At 42.4% G+C, this 22572-nt stretch overlaps 1 protein-coding gene across 1 annotated transcript; it reads right to left on the bottom strand.

Moving 5' to 3' along the window:
• Positions 1–4: 4 nt before the first annotated feature.
• kcnb2a (potassium voltage-gated channel subfamily B member 2a) lies at positions 5–17007 on the bottom strand. Its single transcript, XM_028975398.1, has 3 exons — positions 16777–17007; positions 14710–15408; positions 5–3709 (listed from the first exon to the last, which is right to left on the bottom strand). Exons 2-3 carry the CDS (start codon positions 15286–15288, stop codon positions 1796–1798), a joined length of 2493 nt encoding a protein of 830 aa, XP_028831231.1. The 5' UTR covers positions 15289–15408; positions 16777–17007; the 3' UTR covers positions 5–1795.
• Between the last annotated feature and the right edge of the window lie 5565 nt (positions 17008–22572).

Raw genomic sequence — 22572 nt, 5'->3', positions numbered from 1 at the left:
CAAATTATATTATCTTGCATAATTTATTGAGAACAATGCATTTACTATATAAAGTATGGCTCACACATGTATCTACTGATCCACCATTACAAACTAAAACAGACATCAAAAAGAATATGATACAGGGCTTGTAGTAATATGCAGGAAGAAAGGCAACCTTGAGCCTTACCATTCAGAGAACCACAATGTGTATTATGATCGCTTTATAGCTCTATGAGTTTAGCTAAAAGTTATTCCCTAACATTGATAGAAATTTGTACTTTAGAGATGGCTCACTGTTCAACTTGCTGTAAAATGATGAATCAAGCGATGCTATAATGGTTTCAAGTTTTACAAAACCTGAGAACTCTTTACTTGCATATCTTAAGCTATAAAAAGTACTGTACAGGAGTCAACGAACAAAGCCGATTGACTTAACCTTCTCATAAATAACTATTTATGAAAAGGCACATGTAATTTAATCTGTGCAGCAGGAGTTGTTCCTGCCATATTGTCTCTTCATACAAAAAATAAAATTACTTTAATGTACGGGAATCCAGAATATACAATGCTTCACAACATAGTCAATACTAATAATATATATTTTTTTCATGTATATATGATTGGAAGAAAAACCAGCAGTCCACTGTAGCGCACTCATAACTCTGTCAGAACACATTCATAGTTTGAATGAAACTGAATTTATGGTCTGTACATGTCTATATGGCAGCCATGCAAATCAAGCCACATCATTAATACATGCAGTTGAGCGATTAAGAAATTCAGTGGTTCAATGATGCAAAATAAAGTGCCATGGTTCTAATCCTGTAGGCGACAGTACTGGTCCTCCATATTACTTTACTTGTAAGCTTAAGCACAGTGTTGTACTCACAACTTTTAAGTTTAGCGTATTTACATGTTCTTAGCAAGAACATTATCCCCAGCACATTAAAAGGCAACATAAAATGTTAATGTAGCAAAATTCTGGAGATGCCATTCGTAAATGTGCTATATAGATTGCAACAGGGTTCTGACAACAAAAAATAAAATCAAACAAGTTAACAAAATGAAACGTTTCCTTCAGCAGTTGATTATCACCCTCAACTGTAATGTATGCTTCTCAAGGAAACATGGATATACTACACTGAAAATAAAAACAAAAACACTGATATTCTACAAGATGAAATGTGCACTATACTTTTTTTCTTTAATATTTTGGTGTCCAATAGTGACACAAAAACAAATCATATGAGTGCTATATGTGGACATACAGCATGGAAATATACTAGTTCAGGAATTGCCAATTACAATCAGCAAAAAAATATCAAATTAACACATTCACAAGGCAATTGTGTGAGGGCATTTCACTGAGAAGAATTGAACTTGACATGCATTACAGACCAAGCACTCCTTTTGGTGATAAAATGTTTACAGCAGGAACTGAGTGCTTGCTGGAAAATGCCATACAGTACATCGCTACTTTCAAATCCAGTCAATTGACCACAGGTTTTTGAAATAGTTTGCTTTTACATTGTAAATATGAGACAGTTTAGACTAAACTAAGTACATAATGTACAGCTTGTTTGCTGAGCGTCCTCACGCTGATTCTCATCTTGTGGGTCCACATAAGGTCTCTGTTTTGCAGCAAAATAGCATTTTTTGCTGCAAAATATCTTTCAGAAATAGTTGTTAGACACCAACCTATCCAATCATGCAGATATTCAAATTCACTACATCAGTACTTTTGTGTGTGTCCCTGCTATGTCTCACATACCCAGGAAGTGGGACAGTCCATGCCAGTGCACTTCACAGGCCGTTACATACTTGTTTCACAGGGTGGTGATAAAGATGCATCCCCTGATGTGTTGTGAATATCCAGAGATCCAAGATGATTCTCTGCCTTTTGACCACATTGGCTGCTATCTGCTGGACTTTCCATCACAAGCCCACTGCTACCAACACTGGGAGCACAATTTGGAGAAGTTGGAAGCTTGGGAGTAGAAGGGCTGGTGGCAACCGCGCGGTCAACATGATTTTTTCCTCTGTAACTCTCACTAGATGGACCAAGCCCTGGTGAGCTTTCAGACCCATCCTCACCAAGAGCTTTATTTCCTGGGGACCGTGGACTGTGCCGAGGGGAACTCCCAAACAGTAAGGGATCAGGGGGTGACATCTGCCTGTATGTGTCATCCTGCAGGCCAAGTGGTGGCGTCAGTGCACCGGTGTCATCTGTGACGACCAGATGCAAACTTGAGGAGCCTTCTTCTTGGGAATCAGTGAAGTTGACTTTGAGTCCTTTAGTCTTTACAAGACTTGGAGCTCTCACAGCACTTTTCATGCTTTCGCCTTCCTCGTTCTGTGTGTTACCATCGGGACTGCACTGGACAAACTCATAGAGGCCCTCCTTGATGACGGGAGTGTGTTTGACCTTTTCTGGCAGCCGCTTGTCAAGAGATGTGATTTGGCTGAGGTCAAGTGGTGGAGGCGCGCGGGTGTGTCGCATCATCGGAGCAGCAAGAAGCGCACTTTTCTCACTCTCGCTGAAATCTGTGCAACTAGTAAAACTGTCAACGCTTGAAATGCTTCTCATGTCAGTGATCGGTTTCTCCTTCTGCACTGGCACAGGCTGCTGCTGCACTACTTTCATCTCCAGAGACTCCTCTTTTACCGGGGTGCCGTCCCTTTGCTGGCTGTTTCCACTGGATGCTGTCATTTGGTTGTACATCTGCTCCAGCTTTTTTGCATTCAGCCGCTGTGGGCTGGCACCCGGGCTGATCATCCGCCGTGGAGATCCCAACTGGCCAACTTCATGGTATTTGGCCTCAGCGCTGTCAGGGCGCTTCATGTAGCTCCACCGACTTGGTGAGAGATGGTTGTCTATGCCTTTGTCCTCCATTTTGTCCACCATTACATCCATCAGCTCCATGCTCCGAGCGAATGTGTCCTTGAGGTTCATGGACACGATGCTGCCATTCCTCTTCGCCCTCTCCAGGGCCTCTCTTCTCTTAATGGCCTTCTCTTGACGCTTCTGTTCTTTGTAGAATTCGGAGAAGTTGTTCACGATGATGGGGATGGGTAATGCAATCACCAACACGCCTGCGATGCAACAAAGCCCACCAACTATTTTACCCAGAAGGGTTTGTGGGTAGATGTCTCCATATCCCACTGTTGTCATGGTTATTGTGGCCCACCAGAAAGAGGCTGGGATGCTGGTGAATTTTGTAGCATCTTCATCCTTTTCAGCAAAGAACACCAGGCTTGAGAAGATCATGATTCCCATTGCCAAAAATAATATCAGCAAACCCAGTTCATTGTAGCTCCTTCTGAGGGTAAATCCTAGAGATTGTAGGCCGGTGGAATGTCGAGCCAGTTTGAGAATCCTCAGAATTCTCATGATGCGGAATATCTGGACCACTCTTCGTACATTCTGGAACTGCAGAACGCTCTTGTTTGACTCTGTCAGAAAAATTGTGACGTAATAGGGCAATATGGCTAACAAATCAATTACATTCAGAGGCCCCTTGAAAAACTTCCACTTGTTAGGAGACGACAGAAAACGCAGGAGGTACTCCATAGTGAACCATGCAATGCACACAGCTTCTACGTGAGCCAGGTAGGGATTGTCACTGGACTGTCCAAACTCATCAATCTCTTGAAGCTCTGGCAAGGTGTTCAGTGATAGTGCAATTGTTGACAGAATGATGAACAGGATTGATATTATGGCCAAGATCTGAAACAACAAAACAACCAGAAGCATTAATGTTATAGCTAGGAAAGGTCTGCCAAACATAATAAATGAACAGATGAGTGCTACTTCATGCATACTCTCCTTTTTTCTATATTCAGCTAAACGGCTTCAGGTAAACATTACAGGGTCACTACTGTAATTAGATTTGATATTTATGCGTCAAACATATGCTTATATTTGTGCAAACAGATGTATTAGGCAGCAAGAGGACCTATGAAGTTAATGAATATAACAAGACACCTCTTTCTGTGATGTATCTGTGATTATGGCACCTGCATATACCAAAGAGGGCTAAAAATTAAAACCTGAATGTGAAAGCAACAAAAAATCTTCAGGTTTCTAGTGACTCCTCTATCTTATGTGAAGGTTCTAAATTGACTGTGTAAACCGATACATTTCAGACTATTCAAACTGTCAAGCATATATTGATTGAATAATGTTTCAGTTTACGGAGCATGCATCTCCAGTGTCAAATTATCCTGGAAGAACCATATATCCTCTTCTGATATTGTATTTCACACCACAAAAAATGGACTGCTCTGATCAGGTAAGTCCAAGGAGGAAATTGGTGACAAAACATGATGTGGAAGGAAAAGAAAACTAGCAACACAGTTTAATTTAAAGGGCCATTGAAAATCAAACATCGTAAATATATGTTGCGATCCTCATCATATGTTGGCTTTAGCCTACTCTGTGACTGAAACTTATACCCCTCCAGATTTCACTCTCTATGTTACTATCAGTATCGCTATCTCTCAGCACACCTATAATATTACCAACAGCCTCTGCATACAGGAAGCAGCAGAGCTCAGCATGATGTATAGGTCCATTACAATTGCACAGATGGCATATTTTGGTTTTCACACCAGAGCTGTGCAATTAATTATCTCCTTCCAATAGTATCAGGCCTAGCTTGAATTCATTTTTTTGTTAAAAGAGATGATTAAGAAGTCTCTAAAGAACGCATAGAGGCCATTTTCATTTTAATTGTCAATTCGTGTGTGTAAGTGTGTGTGCCTCCAGCAGGCATATGCATTGAGTTAAGTTAGATTTCCACAGGGCAGTACATGAGTGTATCATGCATGATGAAAACGACAATCATGGAACCTTTGTATCCCTAAATCATTAAATCATTCATTGAAATAATACAAATTATATGTCACTATGTAATGAATTATTTCTAATTATACAGGGCCAAACAGCAATCCCCAGAATGATTGAAGACAGACATGGACGGATGAATTTATACAAATATCCATAGTTGAGAAGAGTCCAGGCAATTAGGGATCAATGAGAGCTCCAGTCCAGAAATGCCAGACCAAGCACAGTCATACTTTTACTTTTACATTTGTGGAATTTATCAGACGCCCTTATCCAAAGTAGTTACAGGAACAGTCCCCAACTGGAGACACTCAGGGTTAAGTGTCTTGCTCAGGGACACAATGGTAGTAAGTGGGGTTTGAACCTGTGAATTTGTGGTCATCTGCTTCAAAGGCACCAGTGTCTTGCCCACTACGCCACTACAATCTTACCTTGACCAGAGTTGTTACACCTTTTATATTTTATACACTTGTGTATTTTTTTCTATCTTTTTCTATCCTTTGAGCATGCGGCACACATGCAGAACTACTGTGATTTTGACACAGATACCTTAAAACTGGAAGGATTTCCGTTCCCATGCTGACAGTTAAATGATACAGCTAAAAATATGCAATTTATGGAGAATAGAAAACACTATATTCTGAAGCACTATATATTCAGAGTAATGATGAATAAAGACAGATATTAGTGTATGATTTTCAGTAGAAAATGATACTTCTGTAATCACAAATTTTGTTAATAAGACATAAGTAATAAACTTTGATTTGAACAGTGCCTCCCTGTGGCATAACTATGTGCCAGTGTTCTTTATTGCAGTATGTGTCTGCTGCCAGTCTAAGGTCATATAACACACTTACATCTCTACTGACATCTCTATTAATATGTTTTCCCCTGTATTTGGCATTACTCTTAGTTACAGTACAGTTATCACAAGAACATCAAAGTGTCTTCAGTGTCCTATTGATGGTTGAAGTTAAGTATTTCACCAACTGATAGAGTACACACACACACACACACACTGACAAACCACGTTAACTGACTAGAAAATTAAAAGTATTTCATATGATATAATTAAAGTATTTCATATGATATAATTGATAATATTACAAGGGAAGGTATCATGTGTGGCAGCCTTATTAGTTGCTTGTGGGCAATATCTGACCATTATAAAAAAGGTAAGAAAAAAAAGCTAATGAAAATATCACATGAAGTCCCCTTGCTGATGTGAATGCCTGTGTGTGCGTCTGTGTGTTGGTGCAGGTGGGGGGATGAGTAACCACTTCTAACCTCTCTATATCCTTCCTACAGATAGAAACAAAATCCTATTACGATTATCCTAAAATGTTCTCACACAGTGGAGACAATGTGCCCACACTCTATAAGACACCCAGGATGAACGACAGCCAGGATACATCTGTCCAAAGTGAAAATCTAATGCACTGAGTCCCATTTTTAAAAAGTTCATCCAGAACCATTAACAATGCCACTTAATTTCAGTCTGCACCGGAACTTGAGCTGAACTTACAGGTGCGATACAGTGGGCACACTGGCTTCTTACAAAAAGAAAAGCACCTTGTGTGGCAGCCCTTATAGAATAATAAAGACGTTTATGCAACACCAACCATTCAACAGTTTAAACAGTTTCTGTTTAAAAAAAGATGATTGCGATCAGTGTCCCATGACAAAACTCAATCAGAAAAGAAATGAGTTTTCATTTGGAGAGTTTAACTTCATTAGTCACACCATTATCCATCAATCGAGCTACCATGATTGGTTTCTCCTGAGCATTTTAATCATACTTCACCTTTTCTGTGTGTTGAAACAACAGAGCAGGTACAAACTGTGACTGATGGCTTGTGCGGCATTAGAGGAGGTCCGGGGTACAGCGTGTGACGCAGAGGAAGGATAAATGATTGCAGCCGTGGCACGACACAGGGATTGTACTGACAGGGTCAGGGTGAATACTTTCTGCAGCTAAGGTCATCTAGCCCAGAGGTCGAATCAGAGGTCATGAGGTGTTTATGAGGGTGGGGCAGGGCAGGACAGGCAAGAATAATCCGATACAGTATATTAAAGGTTGTTGATGCTGTCAGGTGACTTGGAGTCTTTGAAATTATTTTTACTTGCTGTTCATACCCATTACTGAGCACGATGCCATATTTACATACTGGACACTGGTCTATTATTATAAAACATAACCAGTTATTAAATGTGTTTCAGGATCGGAGGACCCTTATACACTCTTAGAGGAACATTTGCTCATTTGTCGGATGTTCCACACCGGCCACCTTCTTTAGGACTCCTCAATAATTATTAGTATTTTTTTTTATCAGAGAGGGGAAGTTGGAAAGAGGTTGTGGAACAGCAGAGAGGATTAGCTTCCTGTCCTTATTTGTGGATCTGATCTTGACACAGGGAGATTGTCGGCTCCCTGGAGTGAGGCCAGGGCATGTGCACATTGGTGAGCACAGGGCCGATCACCCAAGGCTGCCCAGTCAGGATTTAACCCCTGCATGCACCAATCAGGACCTGTGTTTCACGACAAACCCTTCCACCCTCACACACTGTGTCAGCAACTCCTTATTGGCCATATTATTTCAATTAGCGGGAAAACCCTTATTTTTTGTAATGTAATATAAACATACAAACATTACTAATTTAGTTGCAAATGAAACCACAGGGTATGGTAGCTTTGCCCATGATATAAAGATATTTTATAGTTTTCCATTTGTACACTATGGTGAAAACTGGAGACCAGGGGGTGAAGGGTGGGGGTGGGATGGGGTTTTACTGGTAAACTGTGCGACCTTTGCTCTGCTGTAGACCTTGAAACATCTGGCCATGGGGAGGTAAGCAGATTATTTGAAAGACCTACATGATTTGGATTCACAACCTGCCCACTGAGGTACTTTCTTAGCTGTACAACTTAACTATTATTCATAGAGAACTGATTACAGCGGTGCAATCTGGATGAACATGAAGCTTTGATCTATAATCTGCTTCAGGAGTTTGAATTAAACGGTGTTGTGAAGGAAGTAAAGACAAGAAACATTGTTCTGTGTGAATGAAAGTGAGAGGAGGGGGTAAAGGAAGCCAGGCACTGTGAGGAGGATGATAGAAATGGCTAATTTTCTGCAGCTCCATCAGCAGTAACAGCGCACCTCATCAGCCGAGCTACAGCGCGCTATAAAGAACGGCCGCGCCTGGCTCCATTCAGCACCGCGGACAGCTCCAGCAGTAAACAGCACTCCAACTTTAGACTACAATAAACCTTCCTCAGTGCTCTCAAATCATTCAGTGTGTGGCTACAGTTGAAGAGATCTGAGGCTTTCAGTCAGATATGTAGATATGAAGTCCAGCAGATTGTTCATGTTATGACACAATAAGCACATCACAAATGCTGCTTCTCAAGGCCGAGGGTGCCGATGACATCACAACACCAGTTCCTTATCCTGCTCATGGCATGCTGTATGTGTATGTGAAGTGATTGTGAAACACTGCAGCACAATGAAATTTGTCCTCTGCTTTTAACCATCACCCTTGGTGAGCAGTGGGCAGCCATGACAGGTGCCTGGGGAGCAGTGTGTGGGGACAGTGCTTTGCTCAGTGTCAAGTCAGCAGAACCTTGGCGGATTGAGACTCAAACTGGCAACCTTCTGATTATGGGGCCGCTTCCTTAACCGCTAGGCCACCACTGCCCCTTGTTGCCTCCTGAACACCTCAAATCATTTCAGCAATGCTCCACTACAAGGATCTGCAGGAAAACATGCCAGAGCTGCACACTGTGATTGACTAATTCACTGTGTGGTTTGATGCATGTTAAAAAAACAGCTTTATCCTGATGCTGCCACGCTCTGTTTCAGTTGCAATGGCTGTATCGCTTTCATCCAACATACTTCAGCCTATTCCTCCATCATCTATTGTATTGAATTTTTCCTACATTTTGCCTTTACCCCTAATGGAGTTTACATGGAAAAGGAAAACTGAGCTCCCGTGGCAGCTTTGCTTGAAAGGAGGGCGTGTTACCAGAGGGAGACTGAAGGTTGAATTATTTCTGGAAAACACTCCTGTCCTGGGAGGAATCAGAAATGCAGCCAGGAAACCCAAGAAAGTCTTGATCGATATCGAGTGGTATTTATAGAAGGGTGACATGGGATCCGTTTGATCGTGTGAGTGTTTTTTTTTATAGCACAGGTTTATTTAGAACCATTTGTCAGAGTTAGTGCTGAGTAAGGTGCACACTAGCCTTTAAAGTGCAATGATGGCCTCGAACCGAGGCAGAAGACGGAGGGGAGAAAAAGCGGCGCTGCTGGTGTGAATCCTCCGCTGTGTGGGGGAGGCAGGAAGCAAGGGACCAGTGATTATAGTGATTAGTCAATAGCATGCCTCTGACGGCCACCGGTGATTTACAGGACAGCCCAGAGGCTGCTAGTTAAGCCAGCGTGCGCTTGCCTCGCAGCGTTCAGCCGCCCTGCCTTCCCCGGGCGCTGCAAACACAAGTGTGGGGTGGCCAACCCCTAGTTAAACCCACAGCGCGTGAGCACAGTTATTCTGAACGTCCAAACTGCTTCCAGCTATTTTTAAATCGGGACTGAACACATCTGGGGTACATGAAAACAGAACAACAAAAAGAATCAAGTAAATAAATGAACACAACCCCAAAACATCGACCACTCCCAATTAAATGAACAAACAGATGCATGTGCTGGAGTCCTGCATCCAACACAGAGTGAGAAAAATAATGAAATAAAAACACGGCAAGGAGGAGAGTAATGGAGGAGTTTGTTGTCGTGTCATATCAATAGCACACATTTAGCTCGCCGGAGTGCATCTCATTAGCATACCGTGGCTTTTATCTCTTTTTTTTGGGAGCCGGTGTTATGATGACCGGGGCCAATCAAGCCGGGCACCGGGTGCAAATCAAATACAGCGCAGCCTATTATGGAGAACGGGGCTGTTCCGCATTCATTATCCTCTATTGACATTAGGCTCACTGACGCAGAGCGAGAAACCTGATTCCTCACACGGGGGTTTCATTCAGCTTGCGCAGTCATTGTTTGACATGGACAGGAAAGCTAAACACGTAATGCATCTTGCGCCAAACCAAGCATAATATAATATAACGTTGTATAAAAGTCTCTTGCTCTCCAGCCCGTCTTTAATGAAGCTGGGTACTGCACTGTCAGCTACAGTAACTATTCATCAAGTTTGTATTCGGCTTGCATTCCAGCGTTATTCTAAATTGATGCATTCTAAATGTTGCACGCTGTGGCACCCATGGTAGTTGACATAGTCTGTAAAGTAAAACTGCTCAAGCAGCTCGCATTTTCTGTTTTGTGTTCTTGATAAATGGCCGCGCTGTGCGGCACAGGCAGGGAACACCACCTAAAACCAAATCTTACTGATAAGCAACTCTGCCAGTACCCAGTGAGGATGTGCAAGAAAATAACCAGAGCGACTTAGCCAAAATGTAGTGCTGTAGGATACAAAAAAGTACACAAAATATTCATACGACACAATCTGATTTAATATTAGTGCCACAGATATGAAAAGTAAAGAGCACTGAATATATGGATGTTTTACACAACATCACTCAAACCAGTATATAACCTGAACCAACAGTTGCCCACCAGGATGGCACTTTCATGGCTTCATAACTCATATCAGAGATCTGAACCTGGATCAGGTGATGCAACATCTCAGCCCAATCTGCAGCAGGCTGACAGCATTATCACTTTCATAGTAAACTGTAACAAAAGAACCAAATTATCACCCTCCACCCACTCCGCAGTTTCTACTTTTGCTACCAGTGTACAGTTGTGGGGTGAGGAGGGTATGGTTCTCATGCCTGATTAATTGTGCCTTTGTTTGGATCCTACTAAACACCCAAACCGTGGTCAAATGTCCAGCACAATTCACTTAAAAAAGATCAGAAGTTTGATCTGTCAACAGTCACAGTCTGGCCTTCAGGAAGGTGCTGTCTGTCCTGTCCTGTACTCCTCTGAGCTCTACAAAGGCAGCCGAGAGTGTTGAGATGAAATGAATATTGTAGGATTGCAGTGGTGGGTTTGTAACTTCCTGCCATGGTTAATAAGTTCCCTAAAATTGACTCTGAAGGCCTCGCTCTCCTTAACTACTTGACCTGTATGGCTTTTTAAGAGGTGGCTGAGAAAAGCTGCCAGAGCAAATGCCCATCCTGTTCACCTCATCTGACACCATAGTTTTAGCACAATTAAAGGCACCTCTGTTTCTCCATTAACAAATATATACAAAAACTTTTTAGGCTATTCTGAAGAACATGCCACAATGAAAGTCTAAGAAAAACATATTAGAGCCACTTGCATCTACATCATCACAGAAGTAGAAATTAAATCATTGCTGTTTACTGTCTATTATAATCAAAGTTCTATATTTTTGCATTAATGATTACCATGAAGCAAGGACCTTCTGTTTCTGGTCATCTACAACCTAGATATATTGAGTAACGCATATTTAAAACTTCAGCCAGCATGCCAAAATATGCTATTTTCAGATATATTGACGTGGAAACAATTTTAGTTTTATTCATTATGCTGTACATTATGTTGAACCAACATATAATGTCTCCAGCAACATTAAAATCGATTCTGTCTACCTTTTGGTTTGATTAGCCTTGATCTGTATTACCAATTAAAATCCATTTTGGAAAATGGAGAGGAGATGTAGATTTAAGTCCACCAAACAATAGCTCTACCGAACCAAGACATTAACTTCATCGTTGACAGTGAATAAAGATCCAAAAGGTGATTTGGTCTACAGGGTAGTGTATTAAATTGAAACAAGGGAAACTGCGCCAATCCCATTAATCAGGAGGAGAGTGAAGCTTTCTGTCTTACTGTGACCTTTTCCTCCAGGTAAGAACCTTCTCCTTTGATTGCCAACAGAAGAAAGCACTTTCAGCAATGTCCATCACGCCAAGTCGTCGGTAAAAAATGACCTTCAAGGAAAGAGCTGAACTGACCCTGTCACGCTCTACTAAAGACACAAGCAAGGAGTTTAAATGTTTTTTTTTTTCTGCCAAAGCTTCTGTCAGTATGCTGCAGCTTTCAATTAATTTGAGGAAATGAATCAGTTTTAGTGAATTATGTCAAGGTAATGAAAACAGCATGGCCCTGATGAAAACATTTAACGTCCCTGCTTCCACAGCGGACTCTCGAGAAGCGAAACTTCCCAAGAGTGGGAGCGGAACGGTACACTTTACAGAATACACTTCTACTGTTAGAGGTTGTCTCTGCAGTGTTAAACTTCTAGTGCTAATGCTAATCCCTGTAGATCCTTTAACTGCTATGCCTAATCATGAGGAACGAGTCCGACTGAATGACACAAATGAATAATGAAGCCCCTGCCATCATCATGAACACTGAAAATGAATTGTCCCTCACACAGAACACACAGGGGCTGTTTCTTAGCAAGGTGGAAACTCAAGCTTTCTTCGTTGTGCACTTTGGAGACTTAAGTACTGTCTTAAGCAGAAGACTACCTCCAGTAAGTGATTAGAGGCTCAGAGGAACATGTGACCTGGTGGCATTCAGCAGCTGTAAGCCAGACGAAGCACAACTCTCCTAGGCAGGCTATTTGTGGAAGCAAACTCAGTAAACCAGCAAAGGAGATTACGTCCCTCCCTTCCTCCACAGGTACCTCATGGAAAAGATTCGGCTCAACCGGTGGCTCTTCACGGAACAAAATGATATTTAAACCCGTTGCAGGTTCCTACATGCAAGCAAAATGATTAACAGGGGATCCTGTTGTCACTGAAAATGTGCTATGTGTTGGAATTTTTCGCTAATTTTGGAATGAGGTAAACGTGTGAGAATATTTCGGACTCATTTTTGAACTTATTTTCCCAGTCTCAGTTCTTCACTTGACTGTAGATAATGATGCAGCGCATGGATAAAGGCCACTCAAAAGGGTATTAGACTATAAGAGCATTTATGATTTGGCAAAATATGACAGCAGAAAACATCAGGCGGCTGAATTTCAACGCATCTAATAGTAATACCTGCAACATGTCAGAACTTTAGAAGTGTTTGTCTAAAAATTACCCAAGCAAGAAAAGACAAAATAGGTTGTCTTTACCAAACACAAGTACCAGACGTTTGTGGGTCTGAATGTTGCCCTGAGGAGTGCCCTCAGTTGAAGTTCAAATTCAGCGATCCTGTATGTACAACTAAGTGACACTTTTTGCCCTCTTTATTATGTCTCAGAAAGTGGAATGACAAACTGCGGTCTTCATCCTTCAGCACTTTGGTAACAGGCTGTACATGGGTTACAATTTATTTAAGCAAAGAAATCAACAAAATAATGTCATATTAGAACTGAACACTGTCCAAAAAATTCTATTTACTTTATTTGCAAGTAGCAAGCTTAGCACAAAAATGAAAAGGCAAATTAATTGGTCATCCCAATGGCCTATTCTTGACCACATTCTGGGAAGTAGGTGATGTGACTTTGGGACCGGGATCTGACTGGGGACAGCATAGTCAGCGAGCCGCTGTATAAAAAAAGGATCTCCTCCTTCAGAAGCTGGACTTCAGACTGAAGTGTCCACAACTTCACTTTGAACACCCCAAAGAAATGAGAACAGCAAAGACTTGGGTGCATCTTGCCAATCTACTGTCAAATGTCAATGGATTCAAATTGCAATTTTCTAAATATTGTTGCAAAAATATTCAACAGTATATGTCTAGTATATTCCCAATTCAAATCCAGGATTTCTTTTCAGATTTCTTGTCCACCTAAAGGTAAAGAAGTCACCAGGACCTTGAGGGTCATGAGATGAAGATGTCTTGCTGTAGGGAAAATAGCTGCTTGGTGTGTTTGTTCTTTGGAAATGTGCAAACAGTTCAAGACTGACAGCAAATATTTTTAAAACCAAAGACCATTTCTCTATAATTAAAATGCTTGTTAATTGAAGGGGTGTTTACGCATTATGCATGAGGCACATAATGGCAGGGTTAATCATTTGAGGTTTTTATTAACATCAATGATGTGCCAGTTGATGGACACTGATCTGCTGTGACAGTCCTCCACTGAGACTCCTTATCACGAGTCAATACCTTAACCCTGATCACTCAGTGAACCTCTAGAGCAGCTGCCAATTCTAAAGAGTTGGAAAACCAAAGTGCCAAGGCCATAAATATCCCTAGTGGTTTGGCTGAACGTTGGGTCTGCAAGAAAAAAAATCACAATAATCACAAGAGCTCAGGCCAATTTATCAGGCCTGACAGGACGGTATGAGGTTGATTTACCTGGCCTCGAAAAGCTCAAAAAGCCTTGTGTGTTGAAGCTCATCTGTTCTCTAGACTGTTCGTGTTCACACATAAAACATTTATACAAATGCAAAAAACCTTCATTGTTGACCTAGCAGCTTTGCCTTTGTAGCATGTTGCCTTATTTGAATGTGGAGGTTAATGACAATGTGTACAAAAATGTGTTTCAAGGACTTGGATCTTACTTTTAATTCATCATTATGTTGATTTCAGTGTCCAGGCTTCTTCTATTTGATCTTGTCACCAGTGGAGTCATTGATTTATTGAACCCCTCCTTATCCACTTCCATTTACTAATTACAGGATCAGTCCCCATGGAACCAGATGGGGTTAGGTGTGCTGATGGTGGTAGGATTGGCGATTCTAGATGGTGCTTGGCTACAGAGGTTAGCATGTATGCAGTCAGGTTGATTGACTAGTGAATAAATTTAACCTATAGACCCATCCTATTCCTGGACGAGCCCCTGGATGAAGGTTCAGTCCAGCCTTCTCATTCGTAATTAGCGAATCCTAGCGATCAGCGAATCCTGTTCCTGTTCTACACGTTGTTGAAGATGATAGTTAATGCTCTCACCTTAGCAGCCACTGAGGAGCTGGGCTTCTCCAGCAGATCCCAGAGCTTCTGTCTCTTGTCTGGGCAGCAGCCCTCGTCCTCATGCTCCCCTTCCTTCTCACGGAGAGTCTCCGCCTCCCTCCTCAGCTCCTCGTTCATCTGCTCCTTCTTCTGGTGGTAGCGGGCCTGGCAGCAGGACTCCAGGTAGACCTCGTCGATCCCCCAGTAGTCCAGCTCCTGGCCAAAAGACAGGGCGCACATCTCCTCCATCATGTGTAGCTTCCCAGTCCGGTAAAAGTTCAGAATGGAGGAGAAAGCGCCGGGGTGCCTGTCGAAAAAATACTCGTTCTCGTTGAGGCAGTAATCGTCGCAGATCTCCATTAAGGTCTCGTGGGTGTTGCAGTCTCTGAGCTTCCCCAGACGGGTGCGTGGGAGCCGGTCCAGGGTCCGCCACAGTACCTCATGGACCAGGCCGCCTACATTGATCCGGACCCTTCTGGACCGGGCCTTCATTCGTATGATGTCAATGGGCTCGGGCGGGAGTGAGCCGGGTGCCCGCGAGGAGCTTTTGGTGACCCCTAAAATGCCCCTCTCAGCCATGACTGTCAGCGTGTGAGTACGGTGCTCGCAAAATCACAGTTCAAAAACTCTGGATCCCACCCCAAATGATACGTGGGGGCAGCAATTAATTGACCACGGCCATTCCAAGGCCCTCCATCTCTGTCAAATGAAAAGAAATCAAGAGTTGGTCAGATTCTGCACTTTTACAGGGTAAAGTAAAGACCGCCCATTATATATTTTAATCGGAAAAAGATTCACTTTCTGTCATTGCTAGCACTACTGGTGCTAAGGGACTGTCTACAAAACTAGTGCAAGCTGTGCAAAACTCTCCCAGTTATCTTCTTGAGGCAGTTCATTGTGAGCACCATAACAAGAAATATACTTGATTTGGTCAAAATGTTGATTTTGTTCATTTTTCTGCATTTTCTTCCAAAATTAGAAACATCGTTTCTGTTTATTTTAAGCACTTTTTTACTGCCTAGGAAATTCAGAGTGGTGTCAAACCACCTATAACAGCCAATAACAAGGCCTGGTTCTGGGCCCAGTTCGGTCCGATGGAAGACCCTCCACGTCCTTAATGCCTGAGAGCCTCCAATTGCCTTGAATCGGCCCCGTGTGTGCAGACATAAGAAAAGCGGCGACGCTCTTGTGATTGCTGCACAGCCTCCACACTAACCTGAATGCAAGGACAATGTTCTACTCAAGGCTGTCACCAACAACTATGACCGTAAAAAGAAATAATTACAAATGCCGGGTGTGACAAAAAAAAGTATTAAGAGAACGATCAAGCTCAAATACAGGACTTGCGTAATAATGCCAAGTAATAGGCTTAACCATGTTCTTGAAATAGCTCTGCGTGTGCATCACATAGGGACTGAAATGTGTTGAATCATAACTTTGCCTTCTTTTCCCCACTTTGGGGAAATATGTCATGTTTAGGAATAGAGTTGGTGTCGTGCAATGCCTTCGAGGGTTCGGGAACACCCCGGTCACAAAACCCGCGCAGGACTGTTGAGCTGGCAGCTGTCCTGCTCTTAAAAGACTACCTTACAGCCGGGCTATTTAAATCACCCAACCACAGAGGAAACTATATAGGCCAAGATTTGATCACGGAACAGTACAGCTACGCGATGTACTAAGTACTATTTCGATCCTCTTGCGCGTTTAGGGGTAGTTTCCTCCGGCACTAATTCCCTGCCATATCCAATATACCTCAGTAGCTTTACAGTTTATCCTGGCAAGGTTACACTGCTGCATGCAAAGCCCACTTTCCTCCCTTATTTTCCTTATTTCTACTTCTTCTCATTCTCCCCCCCACACCCCAAATGACCCTCTCCTGATAGAAAACGTGCCGAATCTTCATGAAAAGAACAGAGGCAGTAAAGTGTATTTGACTAACTTTAAAGATTCATCTATTAAAGCCCGGGTCAATTTGGGCATTTAATGCCCTTGCAAGCGAGCAAAGGTCCGAGTAGGTCGACTGTCAACTGGTAGTTGGTCGAGGAAGAAATAAAGGCGCCCGCTCACCTGCTTCAATGGCTCTGAATGAAGTCGCGCTCTCCCGGCGACAGCTACCTCCCCATGGGGGACTACCTCGAAGCCACGCTTTCTGCGGAGCAGCTCTGCGCGCCGGGAGGAAGAACCGTTGCCATTTTACGCGCGCCGACCGGAGCCGCCGAGGCGCGAGGCTCGCGTCTGCTGTCTCTCTCTCTCTTTCTCTCTCTCTCCCTCTCCCTCTCTCTCTCTCTGTGTGTGTGTGTGTGTGTGTGTGTGTGTGTGTGTGTGAGAGAGAGAGCGCTCGCTGCAGCAGCCTAATTGGATTGAGATGCTCGTCACATCAGCGGCGCGGGACGCGGGACGCAGTTGTCCCGGCGCCGCGCCGTCAGCACCGCTAGACTCCCCTCGTTTATTCTTATACTCGTATAAAAACGTTTTTTTTTTTTTTACCCAGAACCTCAATCCCCGTAACCAAAGCCTCATACACTTGACTTCGACACTGACTTCGTGGAGCATTTACCAGACGCCCTTATCCAGAGCGACTTACAATCAGTAGTTACAGGGGACAGTCCCCCCCCCCCCCGAGACACTCAGGGTTAAGTGTCTTGCTCAGAGACACAATGGTAGTAAGTGGGATTTGAACCTGGTTCTTCTGACTCATAAGTGAGTGTGCCACTACCACAGTGGACATCACACCATCCATGCCCACGGCCCCTTGTTGAGGGTCATTCTGTGTGTCACATCAGCTTACATTATGTTGCATTTGGTCCACAAAAGGAAGAAGTCATCACATTATTTTGCCTTGATTCTTTTTGTGCAGTAAACTGACACTAACGAGCATATTTGTGGCCAGAAAAATTCGTTGACAAATGAAATGCATTTTGTCATCAACAAAGAGTGATTTAGCCAATGACAGATGGTCATTTTGTCAAGGAAATGCATGTTTTAATGCGTGACTAACTGCAGTCTGTTAACAAAATGACTTTCTGTCATTAACAACATGCAAGTTGTAGATTAATTTTCCATCGTTGACATTTCAGACATGTCTTCCTTTTGTGGACCAAACGTGACAATGCAATCGATTGTAGGTTGATTTTGTTATAATTTAATTCATTTTGCGGCACAGAATGTTACACCTTACTGTTGCTTCAGATTTGATGGCTGAAAATGAAGGTGAAGGGATTGTCATTGTGAAACACTGCAGCACAACAAAATGCGTCTTCTGCATTTAATCCATCCTTAGGGAGCAGTGGACAGCCATGTAAGGTGCCTGGAAAGTGTGTGGGGACGGTATTTGCTCAGTGGCACCTCAGTGGTACCTTCAGAATTTGAACAGGCAACCTTTCCGATCCTTACCTGCTAGGCCACCACTGCTCCATCTTGGGACATACTTGATGCGAATCTCCTGCTCCACCACATCCAAATGGTGCTCTATTGGATTGAGATCTGGAGACTGTGAAGGCCACTGGGGAACAGCAAACTGCTTATCATGTTTATTGACATTGTCATGATTTGACCTTTGTGACATTTTGAACTGACGTTTATGACATGGTGCGTTAAGCAGCTATCAAATCCCAAACCACCATGGTGCCACTGAGGTGGCCTTGAGCAAGATTCCATCCCCTCTACTCCCTCAGGGGATGGGGCAGTTCTGGCCTAGCGGTAATCAGAAGGTTGCTGGTTCGAAACCTGAGCCGCCAAGGTGCCACTGAGGTGTCACTGAGCAAGGAACCGTCCCCACACACTGCTCCCCGGGCGCCTGTCATGGCTGCCCACTGCTCACCAAGGGTGATGGGTTAAAAGTAGAGGTGTGTGTGTGCTGTGCTGCAGTGTTTCACAATGACAATCACTCCACTTTCAAATGCAGAGACCACATTTCACTGTGTGCACTGGGTGCTGTGGTGTAGTGTGCACATGTGACAATTAATCACTTTAACTTTCAATATGGGTTCAGTGTGGTCATGACGGGATGGACGTGGTCAGCAACAATACTCAGATAGGCTGCACTCTTTAAATAATGCTCAGTTGGTGCTAATGTGCCAAGAAAAAATCCTCCACCAGCCTGGACCCTTCATAGATGACAGGAGTGACACTCGGCGTGGTCTTATGCTGCTGTTGCCCATCTGCTTGGTGTGTTGTGCAGAAGAGGGGGTATTCAGATCCTGAGATCCTGAACTGGATAATCAAACCATCAACCATCATCATGGTTGTGCAATACGCCTCTATTGACTATAAGAAATACAGGGTTACTTTTCTATAACGAGAATACCTATCATGTTACGTAACCAGTGATGTGCAGGGCGGATTGTCTTCCCCAGCAGTGATTTGTCCATTTTTTACTGTGTAGTACGTTGTCGTAATGGCCAGGAACATTTTGTTTGGTGAAATTAACTACAATAAATAATGTTTTAAACAAAACGTAATGAAATATTTGTCATAGTGTTTTGACCGTTTGGAACCCAGATTGATGCAGATGACAGAGGCTTTATCTGGTATTTCCTATTTCTCATGTCTCAGTGGCAGTTAGATCATGATAGCAGTGCTGACCTGCAAAATAATTGAAAGTTGTCATTTGTCATATGTGGATACACAGTACACACAATGAAATGTGACCACTGCATTTAACCCAGCAGTGTGCAGTCTGTGGGGGGCAGGACAAGTGACCTTGCTAGTGATCTTCCCCTAACCGCTCTCAATGTCCTTAACTGCTGTGCTGCAACTACCTCCTCTAGTGCAGGCTGTGATGCTATCTGAAAAATGTATTATCCCAAACATTTTGCAACCATTGCAGAAGAAAGAATTCTGGGCATAATTTGTACAGACATTTATTTAAGCCTCCAGGAAATCTACCAAGTAAGCTTTTTCCATTGTACAGTAGCCAGCCAATAAAGCAACATTACAGACTAATCAGATTGAGGAGGCTGAACACTAAATAAAGCATCTTGACACTTTTTTAAATTTCAAAATTACCAAAATAAAGCTAACAAATGATTATTCATATCAGTGGCTGGCATATTTGATAAACCAGAATATTCTCATATTGTTGCAGCTATAGTTGACAAAATTCAGTTGTTTTGTGTTAATTTAATTACAGAGTACAATCATACAGAAAAAGTCTTTAGATACTTTAGATACCTTTAGATACTAAACACTTAATACTCTGGAGACTGTCATGGTTGGCCTGGAGCCCGCCCTCTATTTACATCCCGTCTTGTGATCACCTTAATCCCTCCCTAGGAAGTCCATATATGGTCTTCCTCTTCCTGTTCTTGTGTCCTTGTGAATTCAGTTTTGTTAAGGGATTTTTTTTGCCCAGTTTCCGGCTGTGGTTTGTTTTGTTTGAAAAAATACCACAAAGCTTTGTTTTTGAGTAATGCAGACTATGCAGCACCTTGTACTAAACTATCCTATAGTGTAACAAATGGTACGAATTGATCATTAAATCCAAAAACCTTCTGATACTCATCTCTCCACACTGCCAATGCGTGGACGTGAATACGTTTTACCAACAGCAGCATCCAACTGTAGCCACAGGGGACTCTCCACAGAATAAATCTCTCACATCTCCACACCTTCAGTATGTAAGCGATCTAGAATTAGCCACCCAATAGTAAAGTTTGAAGATTAGCAACCCCAACCCACCCTTTTCTGAAGGTTTGTGAAGATGCAGCTTAGACATACTATGTGCTTTGTAGCCCCACACAAAATAAAATTATAGAATCGAGTAAAATAATAGAATCAAGCTTCTTAAAGAAAGATGCATTCAGAAATAGGGGCAAGTTCTGAAAAAGGCACAAAAACCTGGGTAGGCTCACCATCTTTATTGCATTTACCAAGCCTATCATAGACAGATGCAATGTTCCCCAAATCTCAACGTTAGTTTTTAACTGGATGCTACATTTAATGCATGGCATGATGCATGAGTGACAGTTTGACTCAAACACATAATCAATATTTCATGAGTAGAAATATAGTGAACAAACACAGTGAACAAAGATAGTTAACTTAATGACTGTGTTACTCTTGACCAGCAGAAGTCCCTGACATCACTTATGGTAGTAGCCTCGACACACTATGAACCAGAAGATCATAAAGTCACAAGTTGAAACCCCACTTACTGAGCGAGATGGGGAGGTGGCGACTGTGCCTGTAGCTACTGATTGTAAGTCGCTCTGGATAAGGGTGTCTGATAAATGCTGTAAATGTTAATGCAGTTTGGTGACTTTTGGTTGATTATGACTGAATGCAGGAAGGAATCTGTGAGAGGTGCCCATTCAATTCTATACTGTCTTAAAGACAGTAAGTAATCACAGTAAGTGTTGCTGAAGGGAGCCACAAAGTGTCTCAGAGTGTCACAGATGACCGATGATGATGTCTTTTTTTTAGACAGAACACAGAGAGGAACAGGAACAACGGAACACTGTTTCTAGCCCGGCATTTGCCATTTTATGCTTTATTAACCCCGCTTGTCTAATTTGCATGCACTCATTTGCATAATCACAAGTCAATTTCTGGGTCTGCTGTCATCTTCCACAGTGTAGCACATGTTGTGCTGTGGTAAGCTCCAGCATCATAACCTCAAGTAATTTAGAATACAGTGAGATTTTAAAACTCTACTTGGCTACATAGACAGACTGTACTTTTGCGTTTTAAATTACAATCTTTTTTTTAATTGAGGCCATTCAGACCATACACAAATATTAAGTTAATTCAGACCATAAATATTAAGTTAATTCAGAAATAAACTGTGCAAAAATATCTAGGCCTCTAGTTGCGTTTGTGTTGGAAACCATGAAACATTTGTATTTATATTCATTATGTACTTAACTACTTGGTTTATTCAATGAAACTTTTTTTTTTAAAGCCCAGCATGAAGGATTGCGCATTTTCTTTGCCCAGTTATTATCAGCGACCCTCCAGTGGGTATAAATTAACAAAAAACAATTCCAGTCAGAAACCAAATCCCTCAGACCAACAGCAGGCGCAGCCGAGCCAACAGCCAGCAGTGCCAGCCGGTGGACCCTGAGAGCCGTCAAGTCTGCTATGACGGCATCCTAATAGCACTGTTTATTATTCAGAAGGCTCGACTGTTCGTTTAGGCTTAGCGCAGTTCACTACGGGGGTGATAAACGAGGCCACCTCTGCCGCCACCTGGTGTCCAAACGGAGTATAGCGCGCAGGCGCAGTGCTGCAGTGACAAGATGCACGTTTCTACGCGAGACCCACGGTAGGACACTTGTAAAGAATGCCCAGCAACTTTACCTAAAATTAATACAGATATTTAATACAAACTCATTCCTGAAAACTAGATTCCTCTCACAACATACACACACACACTAATATTCAGCTATAGTGTCAAACACTATTAAATAATTAATCATTGCAGTTTTATTCCCAGAATAAATACTGTCTGGTACAGGATAACATCCATTATCTGGGTCAGCCTTTCAAATTAAATTTTCCATATTTTTGTGTACTTTGTTGCCAAGGCTTATCGCACAGCACTATGTCGTGACTGCTATCTGTAGGAGCTGTAACATTAATATTTGAGAACATTTATTTAAGATAAAGAAGTCAGGAACTCTGCCGCATAATAAATGCAGGTAGCTGTTCAAAGCCATTTCAGTTTGTTGGTGGTGTCATTGTCTAATAACAAACTGCACAAAATCAGTAATACTGACCATAACTTAGTGATATAAACCCATACCATACATGATATTAATAGTTTGGCAAGACACACAACTTTTATAGCATGTCATTCTAGCACCAGCTTTATTAACCACAAAAACGCATTAATGTGTGATTGTGAGAGTTTTTAACCCAGTC

The sequence above is a fragment of the Denticeps clupeoides genome, chromosome 4 (genome assembly GCF_900700375.1).
Source record: "Denticeps clupeoides chromosome 4, fDenClu1.1, whole genome shotgun sequence".
Classification (NCBI taxonomy): Eukaryota; Metazoa; Chordata; class Actinopteri; order Clupeiformes; family Denticipitidae; genus Denticeps; species Denticeps clupeoides.
The sequence above is the reverse complement of the archived record's forward strand: the minus strand, read 5'-3'. Positions and strand labels throughout refer to the sequence as shown.